The 20,072-nt window shown below is 38.6% G+C and overlaps 3 protein-coding genes across 5 annotated transcripts; 1 reads left to right on the top strand and 2 right to left on the bottom strand.

Moving 5' to 3' along the window:
* Nucleotides 1-3,347: 3,347 nt before the first annotated feature.
* Nucleotides 3,348-9,926, bottom strand: ppcdc (phosphopantothenoylcysteine decarboxylase). The gene is made up of 5 exons (XM_069163357.1): nucleotides 9,703-9,926; nucleotides 8,258-8,353; nucleotides 7,709-7,837; nucleotides 7,427-7,595; nucleotides 3,348-5,475 (listed from the first exon to the last, which is right to left on the bottom strand). Exons 1-5 carry the CDS (start codon nucleotides 9,844-9,846, stop codon nucleotides 5,387-5,389), a joined length of 627 nt encoding a protein of 208 aa, XP_069019458.1. The 5' UTR covers nucleotides 9,847-9,926; the 3' UTR covers nucleotides 3,348-5,386.
* A 100-nt stretch (nucleotides 9,927-10,026) lies between these two features.
* On the top strand, nucleotides 10,027-15,025 carry hacd3 (3-hydroxyacyl-CoA dehydratase 3). Its single transcript, XM_069163321.1, has 11 exons — nucleotides 10,027-10,268; nucleotides 11,201-11,243; nucleotides 11,326-11,399; nucleotides 11,493-11,657; nucleotides 11,806-11,851; nucleotides 12,052-12,162; nucleotides 12,277-12,404; nucleotides 12,532-12,644; nucleotides 13,039-13,145; nucleotides 13,233-13,364; nucleotides 14,151-15,025. Exons 1-11 carry the CDS (start codon nucleotides 10,191-10,193, stop codon nucleotides 14,225-14,227), a joined length of 1,074 nt encoding a protein of 357 aa, XP_069019422.1. The 5' UTR covers nucleotides 10,027-10,190; the 3' UTR covers nucleotides 14,228-15,025.
* Nucleotides 15,026-15,193: 168 nt separating this feature from the next.
* ints14 (integrator complex subunit 14) lies at nucleotides 15,194-19,867 on the bottom strand. 3 transcript variants are annotated; one of them, XM_069163318.1, is made up of 11 exons: nucleotides 19,812-19,867; nucleotides 19,300-19,586; nucleotides 19,087-19,194; nucleotides 18,774-18,929; nucleotides 18,085-18,203; nucleotides 17,839-17,981; nucleotides 17,656-17,748; nucleotides 17,093-17,237; nucleotides 16,836-16,969; nucleotides 16,355-16,473; nucleotides 15,194-15,587 (listed from the first exon to the last, which is right to left on the bottom strand). In XM_069163318.1, the coding sequence occupies exons 2-11, from the start codon at nucleotides 19,519-19,521 to the stop codon at nucleotides 15,201-15,203; spliced, it is 1,626 nt and encodes a 541-aa protein (XP_069019419.1). In that variant the 5' UTR covers nucleotides 19,522-19,586; nucleotides 19,812-19,867; the 3' UTR covers nucleotides 15,194-15,200. The 3 variants fall into 3 exon arrangements, with proteins under 3 accessions (XP_069019419.1, XP_069019418.1, XP_069019421.1); XM_069163317.1 differs by having other exon boundaries at nucleotides 19,714-19,860; XM_069163320.1 differs by having other exon boundaries at nucleotides 15,194-15,434; nucleotides 15,522-15,587; nucleotides 19,300-19,859.
* Between the last annotated feature and the right edge of the window lie 205 nt (nucleotides 19,868-20,072).

Below are 20,072 nucleotides of genomic sequence, written 5' to 3'. Positions count from 1 at the left end.
GCATCTCCCACATTTCCAGTTACCATGGCATTACAGCTTGAGGCTTCGCATCAACACAAATCTTCAAACATACAAGGCAAAAATGATGGATTACTGTACTCAGTTGTCAGATAGGTGATGCTGCTTTGTAATACGGAAACAGCAAAGGTTTTCAGAGAAGGGTCAATCATTCTCAAACTCCCCAAACCCACCATTACAGACCTGTTGCTGATGTTAAAGTCTGTGAATGATTGCACAGACTGAACAGACTGATTGCTTTCATTCTCTTTTCCATTTAAAGGGATCTGCTGCCTCTAATTACCCAATACGTATGTCAATATTTACTGGCAGCAGAGTTTGCGCTTATTTGGTTATTTTCCTCAATGAACTACCTTCTATTAAATATAAATAATTACACATTAATCTATAGCAAATGGTTTTACGGTAAACAAAGGATCTTGAAGAGCAGGGGTTTATCTCCCAAAAGGTTGGACGAAGAGAAGAAATGATATGTGTTATGGACAAAACAAGTGGCACGTGCTTTTGGATTTGGGCTAGTGATGCACTCATCACTCTCTGACCTGCTCCTTGTTGATTCAACATTGATCTTTTTAAAAGCAGATGATAGACATTCATATTGTTTCCAGTTTTGGTTCATGAATTCTGAGATCATCCCCTCACATCATATTGGCAAAACACGTAAATCTGTGATTGTATGCATATGTGTATATATATATCTACACACACACACACACACACACAATATATGGAGTCAGCTTTGGACCTTGAGAGACCTGATATCTTTGCCTTTGATCACAATGTGCTTGTTAGTAGACATGGGAGGACTGGAAACTCCCCTGCAGCCAGTGTACTATATATCAGAGTGCAGCTGAAGACCCTGTCAAGTAAAAAATGATGAATACTAATCAGGTATGATTTCATTTTTGTGTGCCCACAGCTTATCACATAGCCACCTGAATAAATGATGGTTAAGAGCAGATTTACTCTCAGCCCACTGTGTAGACAGACTGTTTGCCCACCTGCAGGTGTAGGAGGTATTGTGTGATCATAAAAACTCTCGCAGGTAGGCCTTTATTACAAAAGATCCACCACAGTGATTGTCTTTTCATGAAGATGTCAGACAGCTACTGCAGTTCAGTTCAGGCATTTATCAATGAGATTTGGTCACATACAACCAATTTGCATGCAACATATCAGGGAAATGACATGAAACACAGCAGATGAGACAAGCTCTCATCCTCTAAAATAAGGTGATTTAATGCACATCTGGTTTCTCTGTTCAAGAAAACAAAAGGCTTTCCTTGTTCTCCTATACCTCAGGTTTAGAGAGAAATAAATGTGTCAACTGAAGGGGCCTATTCAAGCATGTACCCTTGCATTCCTGGCAGCCATCATAGATCACTGACCAAATGAAAAACATTTTCTTGTCTTCAGATTGATTTATAGATAAACATAAAGAGACACTGGATCATAAAGAACTTGTTATGAAATTCTAGAAACTAAGATTCAAAAGGGAATATATATATATATGATAGATATAAAATGGGATTTAAAAAAAATGACCAAAAATATAATACCAGTAACATATAGTGAAATATATACATGAAATGCATTATATAAATTACAGTATGTCCAAAAACTGTGAAAGACAATATTTTAATTTCTACTTGCTCCTGAGTGAATCCACGAGGTGTTTACCACTTTTAAACGTCAATAAATTGAGTTGTGGTGACAGAGGGAGCAGAGCTGGTGATCTCTGAGGGGATAGCGTCTGATGAAACACTTGTGAACGTCCTAATAGGCCATAAACTACGTCTTGAGCCTTGAGGCTGCGTGAGTTGCATCAGACACACAAGTGTTCCCGAATGTACACATTGACACATAAATTAGCCTCTATGTTCACAGCAGTTAGTATATGTATATATCCTGGTTCGTCATACAAATAAATAACTGCCCAAATTCACCTGTATACATGGCTGTGTCATGTGGAACGTGAATTTGATTAAGATTGTCTCCAGTCACCTGCAGTGTATTTGTGATAAAGAAATACAAAAGGGTTGGGTTCTCTTGTTAAAGCTTCCATTTGATGTTCTCTCTTCTGTCAACTAATACAACACAATCACTATTAAAGCCTTCAGTACATGTTCCTTATGTACATACTAACCCTGGCAGGAGCAAGTTTCAGGTACAATCCACCTCTTAAATAGAATGAACTGTGAATCAATGAAGTGCTGGATTCCTTCAGGTTCCCGGAGATTTTAAAGCCTTGCTATCTGATGTCTGTTATTTTATTCATATTTATTTGGTAACATAAGACGTGTTGTTCTTGTATGCTGGTTGTGTGAATGTTTTTTGTTTTCAGATCTCTATCTGATTAAATAAAGTCACTATTAGCAACTATAAAGTGATGGATTTTGTGCTCTTCTTTTGAGCAAAGATTATAATATTAATAATAACAGTATTAAAATCAATAATAATAAGCTAGTGATAAGTATTTAGGATAATTATCTAATGCAACGCACACAATGGAATAAAGGGAATAGTTATTTATCACTAAAGTGTGATAACAGCAGTGTAGTAGGTACATGTCGGGCTCAGTTTATTTTCCTGCGTGTTTTTAAATATCACAAAAAAGAGAGGTTTGGGTGATTATGCCATTTGAGAGACCTCCTTTGATAAACAGGTAGTAAAATGTCAACAGATGAAAAAAAAAAAAAAAAAAAAAATTCACCTGTGATTATTTCCCATCACCTCTGAATACAGCCAAACAGAAGTTTTCACAATTTATCTGTAGTTGTAAGAACATTGTGTTCATTCCCATTAAGTGCACCTGCAGGCTGCAAACTCCTCCACAGCGCTGTCAAGGCTGCGATGACACTCCCCTTGTCGGTATGGCTGATGTAATGTTCCCCTGGCCTCATTAACAGAATCACACTGCAGCCAATAGCAGCACGACAGGTTAGGGCTCGGGGAAGGATGGTTTTTGTTTGGGGAGCCATTCACATGGCTCCATGTGCTGCAACCTCGACAGCTCAACAGTGTTGTCCCCGGTTATTTGCAAACCAAATTACCTCCAACGTATTGGTTTTGGTGGGAACACAGATAAAACAAGATAAAAAAATATAACTATCTGGACAGCACAGACAAAGCACAAGCAGCACAAGCATCTGTGTGTTTGTTATAAAGGAACTGTTTTCTCTCACTGGGAAGAGAAATGTCAATGCTGGGGAATTGAGTGTACGTTCACCGTTTGATGAAAAGGAAACAGCATTGATGATTCACCAGTGATCAGTGTGATCAGGAAGAGTTTTATGTTTTCAAGTTTCCTGTAAAACAGGAAAGTTTATTTAAGTTGTATGATTGTTAGAAAAAAAAATATGTTAATAATCAACTTCATTTTAAAAGTCTAGGTTTGCTGATTTTGGTTGTAACAGGGAGATATTATATCTGGATCTCTTATAAAGCAGAACACACACTGTGGTACTAGTTGTCCAACATAGTATTATTGCAGAGGAAACGTACCTCCATGATTGCCAACTACAAGGTGCAGTTTCTTTCAATTTCTGTGTATTACAAGGAGGACAGTTGTTACTGTCTGCTTCGACTCACGGATATAAACAAACCATTGTCTGCTTTGATTTGACAGTTTCACATTGGTCTTCTCTGAACACAGACTCGTACGGTAAACATGTCGAACACTAATGTGACACATGGGTTTCTTCACTTCTGACCTCTGGTACTTAGAGACCTGGGAAAAAGCATTTGGTAAAGGAAACTTTTTAAACATTTTACGACAATGAGAAGGATGTTTTCCAAAAATATTACATGATCTTGTCTGCACAAACAAATTAAGAGTTTATCTTTGCTACAACTAGCACCATCCAGGCATCCATATCTCAGCTAACAGTTTAATTTAATGTGCTTCTCCAGTAAAGCCAGTCTGCCACACTGCCTTGCGGAAAAAGAGTTTCCGTTGCATTATGTCATATAATTAACCCCACAGGCACCATGGCAGCTTCGACAGACTCTGATAAGGAGAACGTTGTGAAGACTCAAATTTATTCCTTAATAAGCACATGCATTTGATGGCTTTTTTGCATAATGATCAGCTTGCTGAAGTACAACTATGCTGCTTTAAACGCAGTCATCATTTCTCTTTTAGGAAGTGTAAATTTCCAAAAATAATGCCAGTAACTGCCGATTAAACTTAATCTCATGACAAAATACCAAATCACATTTTTGACCCATAATTTTAAGACGTATTTGGCTATGAAACAAAATTATTCTAGAAAATGAAGCATGGGTTGAAACTTAATTTTTTTGTGTTAATTTATTTTGTAACTTTTATTTTTGACAGTGACAGTATTTACCAAGAGCCATTGTCAAAGAAACAACAGCAAGTTAAGCATGTCTTACAGCCTAGTGTTTACAATCAACTTCTTTAAACAGGCAGAATATTTGACTGTTTTTTTTTAAGGTGGTGTTTGTACTGGTGTTAAACAAATATATGATATAATAATATGCCCATATTAGACAAATCTTAACCCACATCTGTATGGTTTACTCAGCTGACATTAAACACAAAATAAATAATCCCAGAGATATTCAGAGGGCGCTTATAGAAAGACAACTGGAGCACAACATTAAACAGGTTCGTTAAACTTTATCCATTCAACTGCATTCTTTTCAAGTGGTTGGCAGCACTGCGGCATTTTCTCTGCCAACCACCTTTAAAGGAAAAAGGAAGAAATGTTGCATACAGGAAGTATTTTCAATGCTGGGGATGATGGATAACACACGTATGTATGTTGAAAGGAAACTGCCCATGCATGAACAGCACTTTTCAGCTTATCAGTAAATGTTCACTGACATGACTTTAATAAAATGCTACTTTATAAACAACAGTAATGCACACACATTCAAATAAAATGTAGGTAGTAATAAATTACTTCAGAAAAGGTGAAGGGCTTAAATGGAAAGCTCATCTGATGGGAATTCTCCCTACAACAGGTCATTAAGCATTATGATAAACATAAAAACCAGCGCTGTTCAAATTTAGCTCTAATACCCGCTGACAATTAAGATCCTTCACTTCCACAACAGTATTTTTCATCATTCAGGCTGATCAGGCTCCAGATGTTGCAGTTTGATCAAATTGTGCTTGGAGGAATTAACATAAGTTCACAGAAGTCCATGTACAAATACATTAAGATAAAGGAGCATCAATAGTGACAGCAGGGTATGCCGGTCAATGACAGTCTGTACACATCTGCACACTCTACCTAAGAAGAGGACTAATCAGTTAAAACAGGTGAATGTAACTGTGAGTTTACCACGGGTGTGCCGAAGCTCAAGTCGTCATTGGTGATCAGCCAGAATGTGACGTTCATGTTTTCTGAGATGACTCATCTGGTTTCTGACGATACTGTTCGACAACACTGACAATAGTTGATACCTCTGCCATGGCACCTTTACCTGCAGCAAAGAACAACAGCTTATATAAATACCTTCAGCAAGGAGGCATGCATAATCAGTCAGTCAGTGGCCAGGGAGCAACTACACAAAGAACACACATTAAAAAAAACTGCAATGCAAATCCTTGTGCAGATTCCCTATTCTCAAAGACACACATTAATACATATACTTTCTACATTCACATCGTTTGCATCTAAATCTGAGCCAGGCCACCAAAAGTATTTATTCAGACCTCACCAGTACTTCAGGAAGACACAGCATTATCAGAGACCTGGCTCATACAGGCACTGATCTAATTAATGCAAGTTTAACACTTACTGCAGCAACAACTTCAAAGTAAAAGCTCTCCAAAATGGATAATTTATCAGATCGTTGTTAACAAGCTACTACAATATTTTTGAAGCTTGCTGTTCATGTCTTATGCATGATTTTGTTTAGAAGAATACAGTGCCGGTCCCTGAATAAAAATCTATGGACTTAGTCTTCCACTGAATCATGCCATTTTCATCCTGTATTACTAATATTGTCAGGGTTAACTTTTTTTTTTTTTTTTTTTTTTTTTCGAGAAAACAGTGGTTCTTCCACCTGCATCCTGGTAGCCTTAAGCCACCTCAAATAGCTCCTTTCCATGCTAAGGACCAGTGGCTCTAAACTATGCTCCTTCCTACAATTTCTTCAATAAATAGCCATCTGGCCGTGGAGGAGGGTTTTCTGTGTCGCTGTAACCGTAAGAACTGTGTTATCAGGAGCAACAGACCCTGTTCGGGTCTTCCACGGAAAACCGGAAATGCTCAGGATCGTATTAAGAGCAATTCAAAAGCCCTTTTAAAATGACATCATCAGGAAAAGTCACCTGATCAAGAGTAAAACATACACGAGTCATCTCCTGGAATATGTGGTTGGGCGTGTGCTCTGTTCACCTGAAATCACATCTAACAGTCATACTGTGCTGAATCATGCCGAGATATGTTTATACGTCATGGCAGCAAGATGACATGTTACACCGCCGGATTTTAAACTGGTGTTATGTTTTGTTTTTTTGGTTTTTTTTAGACAAACAAACTTACTGTGCACATGCGGATATTTGTCAGGAAGGCAGAAAATTATTTTTGTCTCTGAATCTTTTTTTCTACAAAGTAAATGTTGCTAACCCAATTTTGTAAAAAAAAAAAATATATATATATATATATATTTATCAGTGTGAGGTGTCTTTGTGTATTTCAACTTTTGCCTATATGCCATTTATTCACCTTTAGACCACTGATGTCATATGATTTACCCTCTACTGTTACACACTGCTTCTCTGCTGACTTTCAGTACCGTTTCTGAATCTGCTGCACATCTGTCTGCCTCTGGTCTGTCTTGCATTTAGCCAATCTTCTGCTTATTTTAATTCTTTTTTTTTTTTTTTACTGTACAGCTCTTGAAGGCAGGAAACGTATGACTGTACAATAACTCTAAAATAATTATTATTCATTTATTTGCATACATTAAAACTTTTTGGGCAATAACAAATTATAAAGTAAAAAGACGATAATGCAGTAAGAATCTGTATCATGGACTTACTTCATGCTAAAATTGATCATGTTGAATCATTTTGATTTAAGGCTGCAGTGAATAGTAGAATAATTGATTACTTGGTCAGAAACATTAATCTGTAACTATTTTAACAATCAAATCAAATGAAATTTCAAGAAAAAATGCAAAGCATTTGTTGGTTAAAGGCTCTCATGTCACAACTGTAAATTTAATATTTTGAGGATTATTGACTAAATGATTAAATGAAAAATATTGGCAGAATAATCAACAATGAAAACAATTATTAGTTTCAGCTCTCTTCTCACTGATATGGTCGAACCAAACGGGTCCTGGATTCTGAGATTTTATATGGTGAAAACAAATATCATTAGAAGTTTAATAACTTTAGTTTTTATCTGGCCTTCAACCTTACCTTCGTCTCCACACACTAGCTTCTTAGCAATGCAGGGGATTTCCACATATCCAAACTCTTTGAGCTTGGATATCTGCTGGGCTGTAATGGGATGCAGCCACATAGCTGTATTCATTGCAGGGCAGAAGAGGAGAGGTCGGCTAGTATCCCAGGCTCTTACAACACATGTCTGCAAAGGGCAAACACAAATCAGCCTGGACATAACTTCTGATACACTGTGTAATAAACTATTATTTGCCATAACATTGTGTAGATACTGAGATAATAATGTCATGCTCTCACCAGCAGATTGTCACAAATGCCATTAGAAATCTTTCCAAGAGTGTTGGCATCCAGGGGGGCAATGACAAGCAGGTCTGCCCAGCGCCTTAACTCAATGTGTAGCACAGGATCTGATCTCTGTGTCCACAGCTAAACAAAGAGACATGCTGTTTGGCACGCAAGCAATAAGACATTGACTTATTTACTTCCTTTCTGGATGACATGACACTTTAGATCAGTGTTTCACTATCATTTCTGACCGTTGATCATGTTTTTATGTGTTAATACTCTACAGCTCATGTCACTCTTTTATTCACTCAATATGATTTTGAGTATGGAATTCTTTTATATATTTTCAAGAACACGAGGGAACCTTCATGTGAAGTGTACAAAATGTTGTATACATTGTTAGTCTATGTAATGTATTACTACATTAAAAATATAACTTTCTTTTTTAAAAGCTTCCACTGTCCTGTCAGAATAGTGGTCGTTCCAGGTTTGAGAAACTCTGCTTTATGCCATCAGTTAATTGTGGCTCCAGTAAAACTTTCAAGGGAAGTTTATTATTACCTCCCACTCATCCTTGTCACTGTAGATTTTTACTGAGACATCTGCAGGATTGTAGAAGTGCTTGGCATGCTCCGTAGTGACCACTCTTACATCCACCTAATGCATAAAACAAGACAGTGACATGTATTACAATAATTTTTAGAGGCACTTTGTAGTTTTTTCCCAGTGTAGAATGGCACATGGAGTACCTTAGTGGTAGTAACACCCACAGAAATTTGTGGTTAGATGTTTACTATAGCATTTGTTTTGACTGCATTATTGTGTTTTGTATGACCTGTCTCCAGCAGTAATTTTTGAAACAGCTGTATACTCATCATTATCATACTCAGATGCATTTATTAGTTTGTGTAATTAGCAGAGTTGTAGTTTCTTAAATCCCAGCTGCAGTTTGAAAAGCTGTTACCCTTTCTCATCTTGAATTTTCCTTGCAAATATTATGGGTGATAAGAGAGCGAAATATCTCAAACTAGCTACAAACGCTGTAAAATACAGCTAGTGCTAATGCTGATCACACTATGACCACATTTTGCTGGCGATTACACTGACTGGTTGGATCATTACATCCTTCTGCTCCCTGGATGATATTCAGTCGAATGTAGCTTCCAGCAGCTCCTAGATCAGGATTGGCACTTCAGGCAGACTGGCTTTTACAGTGACACCTCTAAAACTTTGGAAAAGTCTTTCCCTCCAGGTCAGGTCATCAACATCACTACCTGTTTTAAAATCTGGAATAAACATGTACTTGTTGTCATTGGCATTTCCTAGTCCAGCCCAATTTTAATAGTAATACTATAAATCAAGTTTAGTATTAATGCTACATGAATAAATGTAACTTGACTTGACCATGGAAAAGAGACGCAGCTACATTCCCCCGTTTGCCACAACATACTTTACACTGTCTTTATTTACTGAATTATAAAATATTCCCCACAATAATCCCAACTATGTTGTATCATACCTTCCCCCCTTCACTGTCATTTCACTTTTCTTTTTATTATATCTCACAGACAGCCTATGTAGGTTTTTTTTTTTTTTTTTTTGTTTTTTTTTAATCATCATACAGATTTAGCTAATTCAGGCATCTGAGCATATTGATGACACTGCTTGGCGAGTTTTATCCTCTAATATTTGTTAGGCTTTAATTTAATGGAATTTATGAGGCTTTTGAGTAAAATACTAAATATTGAAGTACAACAAACTGTAGCAGCTATTTAAAAACTATGGTAATAACGCTGCTGTGATGTTTATGTTGCTGCCTAACATCACCATCTTGTGGTAAAGGTGATTTTCAGCGCCCTGTGACAGGCAGAGACAGTGAACGCGTGTAGGTTTACGGGTCATACTTGGTACCACAGTAGGAAGGTATCAGACAGCGGAGACGTTCATAATGAAGAGAAATAAATAAATACATAAATAAATAAACACGAAGAAGCTGAGCGGCTCACCCCTGAAAACTGAAGAAGCTCAGACACCAAAAGAGGCAATTTCAAGGCTGCCACGCTTCCTGTTACGCCAACGAGAACATGAAATGCCCCGGCAGATTTAAACAAATCCCTTTTCAGGCATGAAACGTTGTCGTCTGTCTGCATATTAGCGTAGAGCACCCAAGAGGAGGGCTACAAAACTGACTTTCAACGCCGTATTCCCGTTTGACTTTTTTTTTTTTTTAACTTCCGTAAATATTCACCGCCAGCCAATCAGGGAAGAACCGCAACCCCAAAAAACGGCTGTGTCTCGTGCACGAGCACGTCGCCACGCTGACAGATGGCGAGCGCGCGCGTCCGCAGAATATTCTGCGTATTTGCTGAAGCTTTCCTCGGAGGACAGCTAGCATGACGCGAGGCTTCATTCACTCTCGCTCCAGCCTGATTTTTTTTTTTTACTTGAAACAAAGCTCTATATAAAAGAAAAAAAAAAAGAAAGAAACGCAACAATGGCACTGACACCGCTGGTCTACTGGGCTCAACGCCATGAAGAAATCTACCTGCGAGTGGACCTGACAGACGCTCAGGTGAGTGTCACCCGCCTCGTGCCCTCGCTTCTCGTCAGGAAATTGTCGGTGTTGGACTCTGTGACCTACCGGAGCACTATGTTGCATCTTTCACGATGCGTATAAAATGATGCAAATTAAGGCTGCGGGCTCTTGTAAATGTCACGTCGCTGGGTAGCTGTGCAGTTTGCACATCGGATGATAAATAAGAGATCCTTGCAGGTGATAGTTGATCTTTACGAAGCCTTTTTGCTTCGGTCTGCCATGATCTGTCAAGTCTGACGCCGGTCTGTTTAGTTTTTTTTTTTTTTCTTTTTTTCTCTCTAATCTTTGATTTTCGGGGGATATTTGATCATTTATTGAAATATTGAGAGGAAAAGAAAAAAAAAAAAAACCTTTTCGTGGAGCTGTTAACAACTCTGAATACCCTTTGGCTCCACCTGGACGGCGGTGCAGTGTAACTTTAACAGCGCACCCCACAGGTGGGGTTATTAGAGGTGAGGGACATGTTGTCTCCTATAAAGATGTCATTTTGTACCAAACTGTAAGCTGCAGGGAGGACCCTCTCCAGCACACTTTGGTGTTAACCTGTCTGAATTTTGGCATAATAGTCAGATATATATATATATATATATATATATATTTTTTTTTTAGTAGCTCTACAATGTTTATTATTCAGCATACAGTGACATGAACAAGACCAGATTCAGGGCAGAGACTGAGTGAAATGGAAAAGTTCTTCAAAAAAGGGAATTATTCTTGCTGCTAATTAAGTATCATAATCCTTTTTGGATTATAGACTGTTATGGCATTCTTTGCTCAGCTGCTGTTAGGGTCTAATTTTTCAGTCCTTTAAAATACTTTATCATCTCTGTTCTGCGGTATTGTGTACAGGAAGCAAAATAATGCTTTGAGAGGAAGTGTGCTCATCTGCATATCTTTTCTTTTTGCAGAATATTGATGTTCGTGTGAAAGATAACGTCCTTCAATTCAGAGGTAACATAGATTGACTGATTTCCATTTGAAAATATTGTCACAAAGTGGATATGTGACTTTTTTGATGGCATTTTGCGTGCAGGCCAGGGCCATGGTGCAAAAGGACTAAATGAATACCAGTTCAGCTTGGAGTTTGTTTTACCAGTGAAGCCGGAAGTATGTACTCATTTCAAGATTGGTCAGAGATGTCAGTCTTTTTAGTTTTTCTAAAAACTAAAAAGACTGACATCTCTGACCCTGTTTGCCCAGGTGAGCCACAAGTCCACGCAGCGGCAGGTAAACATCATGGTGCGGAAAGAGCAGCGATGCTGGTGGGAAAGACTGACTGTACAGGAGCGTAAACCGGTCTTCCTGGCACCAGACTTCGACCGCTGGCTGGACGAGTCAGACGCCGAGATGGAGATCCGGGAAAAGGTGAGAATAAACTTGTGTTTTCACATCAGTGGGACATTTTCATGCATTTGACAGCAGTACTAAATAACAAACTCACAGACAAAAGATTGTAAAATGTGGATGTTACTGAGATATTGGAGCTAAGATTGCACCGTTTTATTTTGTAAAGGAGGAGAAGAGGAACAGGCTGAGGGTCTCGAGACATAAAGATGAAGGTGAGTGCAAATATTGACGACATTAAAAATGGGTTCCATTTGTTTATCAAATTAAAATAATAATTACTTGACGTTCCAGACACTGAAACTTCTGACTTTTTCTATGCGTCTCTTCCTGTTTTTTTTCTAAAACGTGTGTTACTCAGTTTGGTTGGCATAGAAGTTCCCTTATTCTTTTCGATTTCTTTGAAACGTTTCAGGGTTTGTCAGCCTGAAAACAGCATTTCTGTTTGTCTACAACCTGGTACAGTTTCTTGGTTTTTCATGGATCTTTGTCAAAATGACTGCTCACCTGTTCTTCTTTGGCCAAGGTGAGAAATTATAACCCTGCTTCAGCTTGAAGTTTCATTTTGCTTTTTCTTAGTCGATCGGTTACGTCACAGGAACTTCGCAAAGAAATGTCTCATTTCTGAAACTCATTTCAGATTCTATTTACGACACATTTCACTCGATATCGGACGTGATGTTCTTCTGCCAGATCCTGGCAGCAGTGGAGGTCCTCAATGCTGCTTTTGGCATCGTCCGGACGGCTGTTATTCCAACTCTTATACAAGTACGGGATGTTCCTTTGTTTTTGTCTGAGTTCCAGTTTCATCAGGTCACAGATGGAGCAGCGATACATTTCTTGTGCAAGTACTCATTTAAGTCTGTACTTCTGGGTCTTGTCGTTTGTATGTCAGGTGGTTGGAAGGAATTTCATCCTCTTCATCATTTTTGGTAGTTTGGAAGAAATGCACCACAAGCCAGTTGTGTTCTTTGTTTTCTATCTGTGGAGCACCATTGAGATTTTCAGGTGAGTGTGCACCTGCCTTGTGTTCACAGTAAACAGTCGTGTAAATGGCCTTCTTTTGTGCACAGACACAATACTTCAAATAAAACCTTATGTTTTCAAAAGTAATATACACTTCTGATGGACGGTTGACCTATTATTTACACTATCTTCTTGTAATTAAGGTTTTTAAGTTTAAAAAAAAACAACCTAATAATAATACTGTAAATACATGAAAAAGGTGTACTTCAGAAAAACGTGAGCAATAAAATAAAACAATCTTGTCAGCAGTAATTGTGTTTTCAGAATCAGCACAACAGCAGGTCATCTCGGCTGCATTGTGAGGAGGACTTGGTGTTAGCTGATTGGCAGGACAACTTGTTTCCTTCCTAAAACCAACACACCGCTCCCATTTCAGGTATCCATTTTACATGCTGGGCTGTTTCAATACAGAGTGGAAAACCCTCACCTGGCTGCGGTACACAATCTGGATACCACTGTATCCGTTAGGTGTTTTAGCTGAAGGTAAGCTTGGTTTACTTCTCTTTGAATTAATTTGAATCCTTCACGCACAAGAACTAATATTTGATCTCCTCTCTCAATCCACTGTAGCTGTTGCGGTGATACAATCCATTCCCCTCTTTGACAAAACTAAACTCTTCAGCATTCCTCTGCCGAAAGCCATCGGGACCTCTATCAGCTTCTCCACCATCCTGCACATCTATCTTGTTCTCATGTTTTTGGGTAGGTGGCCGCAAAAACATTTGTGTTTGGACATATTACTCTATGCTTTAATGGACACTCTTGTTTCCAGCCGTTCTTACATTCCACCAAAAGATAAGAGGGTGTAAATTACTCATTTCTCATTAACTCTCTGGCTCCACTTCGGCCTTTGCTGACTTTTTATAATAAAAATGTCAAACTAACACTTGCCAGACAAGAAAGAGCTCTCCCTCCTCCCAGCCTGGAAATGCCTATGTTTAGACAGGATAATAAAATAACTGCAGGACATGACTCCGTCTTCGACCTTGTGGTGGATCACAGGAGAGGATCAGTGAAACAGAGACAGAGGATTCAGTCAACCGACTAAAATATATTTAGACGGTACCAGCAGAACTACAACACCTAATGTTCTGCAGTCTATCTCTCTCTGACGCACGCACACCTACGAACACAAAACCCCCTCTTTTATGGACTCTGAAGATAAAGAGCTCTTAGACCCTATCTTGAAATCTTGATTGCATTTCTCCGTAGTTAACACTGCTAGTCTTTTTAAAACATGTCTGAATTATCTGGAACTAACGATCCTACTGTTCATTAAGCCACCCAAAATTACAACAATGCTTTCTATGAAGATTTGTCCCAAGTTTCATCTTTTAATAATACGCAAGACTGATTTTTTTTAATTTTTTTTCCTACAAATCAGAGCCAGTGCTCCAACTTTTAGGAATGCAAATTGAACATGTAGTATTGTTCCAAATTACTATTTTTGTTCTGTACTACCTTTGTTATTTTTTTCCCCTTTTCCAGGACTTTTTATCAACTTTCGTCACCTTTACAAGCAGAGGAAGAGGCGCTTCCGTACCAAAAAGAGGAAAGCAAACTGAGATTCAGCACCAACAACATTCCTCTGACACCTTTGCTGCCTGCTTATTTCTAGAGTATATAAAAAAAAAGATCATCCTGCTCCAAAATCCGACTGTAGGCATCTGTTCCAGATTTATTATGAAGTTATTTACTTATCCACAGCCTGTTTGCGGGCATTAAAATGACGTCCAGTATGGTTAATATGAACATCCTACAGATGATGCAATATTTCATCTTCGCATGGACAGTTACTTACTAGTAATTAATTTCTCATATATATATATGTTATGAATTACTGAAGAGCTGTCAAACCCATAGAATCTAATATCCTGTGTTGTTTCTTTTTCTTTTCATCCCGTTTCTAATTTAGTGGTATTTTTGACTGAATGCACTGCAACCAGCACCGATAAGGTTGTTAATGCTGTTGTCATTTGATTTACAGTCATTGGTGTATTAATGGAGAAAGCCACAATATCCTCGGCAAACACTCGGTTATTATTCCAGATTTCTAAACCGCCCAATGAAGCTCAGGGAAAATCATACTGCTGACTGCTAAAATACAGAAAGCATTTTGTATCCGTCGTGCTCAACAATGACCTGCTATGAGCGATATTCATTTGCATCTCTTTCTCACTTTGCCTTTTTATTGTTTTCAAAGTCACTTGAATTTTGGATGGCAACATAAACAGCCGTTGCCAAATGTTTCCTGTAAATGTGGCAGATATTTTACACATTGAATAAAAATGAAATTTAAATCTGGTCAACTCGTGGAAAAGATCCTATTAAGGAATAAGTAAAAAAAAAAAAAAAAAAAAAAATATGTACAAGCTAACATTTTCAGTTCTAAGCCTGACTCGTATCCACAAATAAGTTCTTCAAGTAGCCTCTTTGATGAGTTTGTTAAACAACCTTCAGGATACACCAGGTGCTGTCCCACGTTGTTCCACACAGGCTGAGGCTGTTGTATTTTAAGTCCATTAATACGTATCAGCTTCAGCTTGAGAAGTCGGTGTGCATGGGAACAATGTTGTGATCAAAAGCAGCGTACTGAGAGTCACCGGTGCTCGCTAGTTTGAGCTGCTGTGCAGCGTGGGAGAGCTGGAAAGCAGCGTCGGGATGAGCCGAGTCTGGCAGCATGGTGCACTCTCGCTCCAGCAGGTCGGCCACTCCCTTAAGGAGCTCCCAGAAACCGAAAGCCAGGGCAGCTTTCCGCAGACGGTTCAGCTCCTGACAGACGACAATACAAAACTCATTGAATTTTTGAAAAATATTCGTTTTATTGTCACAGTTCGGAGTCACTTTGGCTGAACTTACCTTATAAAAGGTCTGAGTTTTATCTGGCAATTTCCTTGCATTCCTCAGGATCTTCTGGACATCAGTCTGTGCAATGAAAGCATAAATAACTTGAATCAGGGATGACTGGAAATGACTATAAATAATGTTTTGACCAGCACTCAACATAGTCAGAGTCTTACAAGTGAGGGGGAAAAAAAAAATCATTCAAGACATTTTTTAAGCAAAGTCCATGGTTAAAACTCTAATTGTACATCTCACTATCCATACAGCTGTGTTTGTGTCATATGGGAAGGATGATAGAGATATGAAAGCTTACCATGTGAACAACTTGCAAGTGTTCATGTCATCAGAGGATTGTTGTATAATTTCAGTGTATTGTAAATATTGTGTATTTACAATATATACATTAAATTTGGGTTTAACTGAACTGAATTATGGACTTTGGTTAATGTAAGGAATCCATATTTGTTTGATTTTGATAAGATGGATGTTAACAGCATTTACAAGTCAGAATTATCACTATAATTAATATGACAGTAACAAGAGTATCAGTCTTAACCAAATTTCATTGGAAAGAAGTCACCGAGGCTCTGCTAAGTTTACTTCCCTCTACAGCGGAAATGATTAGCAGATAAACCAATTAGTCTTGCTGGAAATTTATCAGCAACTAATTTGCTAATTGAGTAATCAATTCATTTTACAAGCAAAACTGTCTTTTTTTTTTTTTACCTGAGAGTATATTTTGTTTAATTCTACTGGCAGGACTAAAGCCAATAAGATTGTCTCACTGTTGTCTTTTTTCCGTAGACTTCAACAAACAACAGTGCATTTATACTGAGGTTTTACTGCACCTGTAGTCCACTGGCTTTAATCCACACAGTGACATTCTGGGCATAGCTCCGTTTGACTGGCGGTTGCACTGGGAAAGGACTTTTACTGTCATCCTCTCCATAGGGATTTTCAGCAGCCTCTGAAATACCAGAAAGATTGTCAAACACCAGAGTGAAGTCAGTGTATCTAACCCAGCATGATCAAAGCAGTTGTAAGAAAGATAGGTCAATTATTAACTGGATGTGTACATGAACAAACTGAGGCCTCTGCTCTTCTGGAATAAACAAGTCATTTACCTGAAAAGGGGTTAGTGTGTAATATGTTATCAAGTTCAACAATACCCTAAAATGTCCAAAATATTAACTAATATTAATTATTAACAGTATGCAAAGAAGACCCTGTAGTAGGTACAAAGTAAGTTTGTTGTAAAAACGTGGAAAACATCCTTGTGACCTGTGTGTCAGAGAAGAAACCTGACATGGTGGAGTGGTGACAGGTTACCTGAGACTGGTCCCAAATGTGAGATCTTGCCCAGCCAAGGCAGAGGCCCTCGTCCCGGCTCAAACAGAGACATCATCAGATTTGATTTCTTCTTGCTGTCTGCTTGGGAATACAACATACCATACCACTCTGGCCTGGTGTAAAAAGAGCAAATTGTATTTTGCCATTTGTTCATAAAATATGTAAAACTATTACTCAGCAGGTGAACGTAGCAGAACTCATTTGTGTTGACAATAAACGGCTCTGTTGTATCTCACCCCAGTTGGACCAGCGCCACCATGCCCTCAACCTTCAGACTTCCATGTAGAAGTACACAAAAGTTGGGACTTTTGCCTGCCATTTGACTGGCAGAAGGTTCTTCCTCAAGCTCATCTGTGGCTCCAGTGCCAACCTCATCCACATCTGAAATCAAGTACAAATAAAATACATGTATTTTTTTTGTATATATTAAAAGATTGTGTGTTTACTTTGAATATGATGAGAATATGGTAATTATGATGGTGGGTTATCAGCAGCTCATCTGCTTTTTCCTAGTTTTGCTCTGTTTCTATATAACCTATACAATACCCTGAAGCATTTTCTAAGCTGTACTCGTTGCTAGAGAACCTCATTTACTGAAAAGCATTTTTTTCTTGTAACAGCATCCAGAGAATTGTGGGAACATAAAGAAGGTACAAATCGCCAATCCCGTTTTGTTTTTTAAATGTGTATTCATTTCAGTAAGACTTTGTTAAAGCATAATCACTGACCAGGATGAGTTACGCAGCTGATTTGTCTATTCATTTTCTGTTAATATTTCTCTAAAAATGTCAAAACAAACCTTTGTTAACAGCAATCGGTAGTACCAGGTGTCTGGATATGACAGGAGGGCTGGAAATGTCAGCAATTTCAATGAAGCCCACAATTTCTAAATCTGAAAGACATATAGCAGAAAGGAGATTTCGTTGAAGAATAAACTGTTTAAATGAAACTCTAATGATAAAATTTGAAGACAGTTGATTACCTGTATTGACTGTTCGGGGCATCGGCTCCACCTCGTCATCCACCACAACAGGCTCAGGTCGAGGGAACACCTGAACGTCTGAGGACAGATTCCCACAGTGCAAGACGGCATGGAACGGAGAGTATGCATGATCAATGAGCCTCCTGCAGATATGCAATCACACAATATGGACAAAGGTGCATTACTAAACATATAACAGACAAATAAGCAATGTTCCTTGTATTATTTCCTCCGTGTCAGTCCTACCCAAACATGGCCTGTACACTCTTCATGCAAAGTGGTCCGTCCATAGTGAAGATCTGTCCGTCCCCTCCACTGAGACGAAGTAGCTCCTCCAAGTTGTCCATGGCATCAGTCATCTGCAGCTGACATTACACAAGACATGCGGTCCCATTTTTTTTTTTTAAAGGTAGCAAATGTACAGCAAGCAGTATATTACTGGAATTTTAAATAGATGTAGGAGAAACTTTCCAGGCATACAAGTCACCAAACAAAACTACTGATGAAAATGACATAAGAATACTGAGCTTGATAATTCCTGTGTGGTTACATGAAGCATTCAGATTTTTGTGTGTTGATACGGAAGCACGGGAGAAAGAAACGACACATTAAGTTTCTCCCATACCAGCTTCCTTCTTTTAATTACCTCATGAATACTCATAGATATGAATCTCTAAAGTCTGTGAGTCTCCTGGCTGCAGGTACAAACAGCTGTCAAACTGCCATTTTCTCACTCTGATATTTCAGCAGCAATTTGTAAGATATAACAACCTAACAGAGGCCGTGACCTTAGATTGCGTTTATGACTAGCTGCTTGTGGTCGCATGGCATCAGATCACATGTCCTTCATGGATTTAAACTGACAGTGTTCACATCAAGATGCAAGTAAATACAAATTACGTGTTGATCAGTCAGCAAAAATTGTGGTTCAGTACCTCCTCTGCATTGGCTACACACATAATGAACAGTTTGGTTGGGAAAGGGAAAGGGAGAGGGAACTTCTTGTCATCCCCACGATGTTTCAGGGTTTGGAGGGAGTGGCGTAGGGAACCCTTTCCAATACCCAGAGATCCATCAGTAACCAGCACCACCTATAGGACAGAAGAAAAAGGTACATAAACATAACTATGGAGTAAAAAATAAGCACAGAAAGTTTAAATCACTGTAGGAAAATTATATAACTGAACAACAGCTTTAATAATCAATACAGATGTGTGATGATATTGGATACAGAGCGTGTCAAAATACCTGACAGGGACAGGCACTGCCCCACTCCTGTTGAACTACATTACTAACTCCATTAAGAGATGCTTCAACACAGGTCTTGTCGTAGTCCTCCAGGCTGCCGAGAGCCTCCTGTACAGAAAAAAAATAAATAAACATTAGATAATCCTAAATCATCTTCACAGTCAGACTCTTTGATTCAAATCCAGGCCGGGATTCAGGAAGGCAACTATTTACCTGTAATGCATTATAATCCCTGGTGAAAGGCACTAAGAGCTCCCAGAGAGAAGAAAAAGCCATCAGTGCTGTGAACTCCAGGCGGTAGTTTGAAGCCATGTGCTCAAACAACATATTGAGTCCGTGGACAGCCAGGTTCTTCCTCTGAAACTCTTCGCTGCCGTCCAGTGACACTGGACGCGTCATGGACAGAGACACGTCCATCAACACCACGGTAGGCATGGCGCTCCGCTTCACGAGGTTCACAATACTACACTGGGTTTAAAATGTCTCCCAAAGCGCTCCCACTGAAGGACCAGAAAGAAAAAAAAATATTATTTCAGAGGACTGTTAGCTGATGTTGGCTAGTTGTTCGGCTAAAGTCAGTCAGCATTCTTCAACGTAACGATCCGACGGAAGGAACCTTCCGGTTACCTGTTTAAGGACCGTGAGAAAAGAACTACCCGTGAGATAAACTATAAAGTGAAGAATTAATATGACAAAAAAATAATAATAAATCAAAATGTACATGCCATTCAATGTTCGCTCGCCATCCAGTGTTTGTGATGTAAAATGTGCACCGGTACTTTCGTCCGGGTGGTAGCGTAGCAGTAAGTGAATACATAGTTCCGATGTGATCTAAAATAATTTTTATAGAAATATATATTTTATATATATATATATATATATATAAAATCTATAAAACAGCCAGCACAACATCAATAGTTAAAAAAAAAATAACTTTACGTATGCATATTATTAATTTGAGGGAAGAGTTTCCAGTTCAACTTGTG

This window comes from Embiotoca jacksoni, unplaced genomic scaffold (assembly GCF_022577435.1).
Source record: "Embiotoca jacksoni isolate LCO1_2020_lvr unplaced genomic scaffold, fEmbJac1.0.p SCAF_3, whole genome shotgun sequence".
NCBI classification, from domain to species: Eukaryota; Metazoa; Chordata; class Actinopteri; family Embiotocidae; genus Embiotoca; species Embiotoca jacksoni.
Note: the sequence above shows the minus strand (reverse complement) of the source record. Positions and strands in the feature narration are given on the sequence as shown.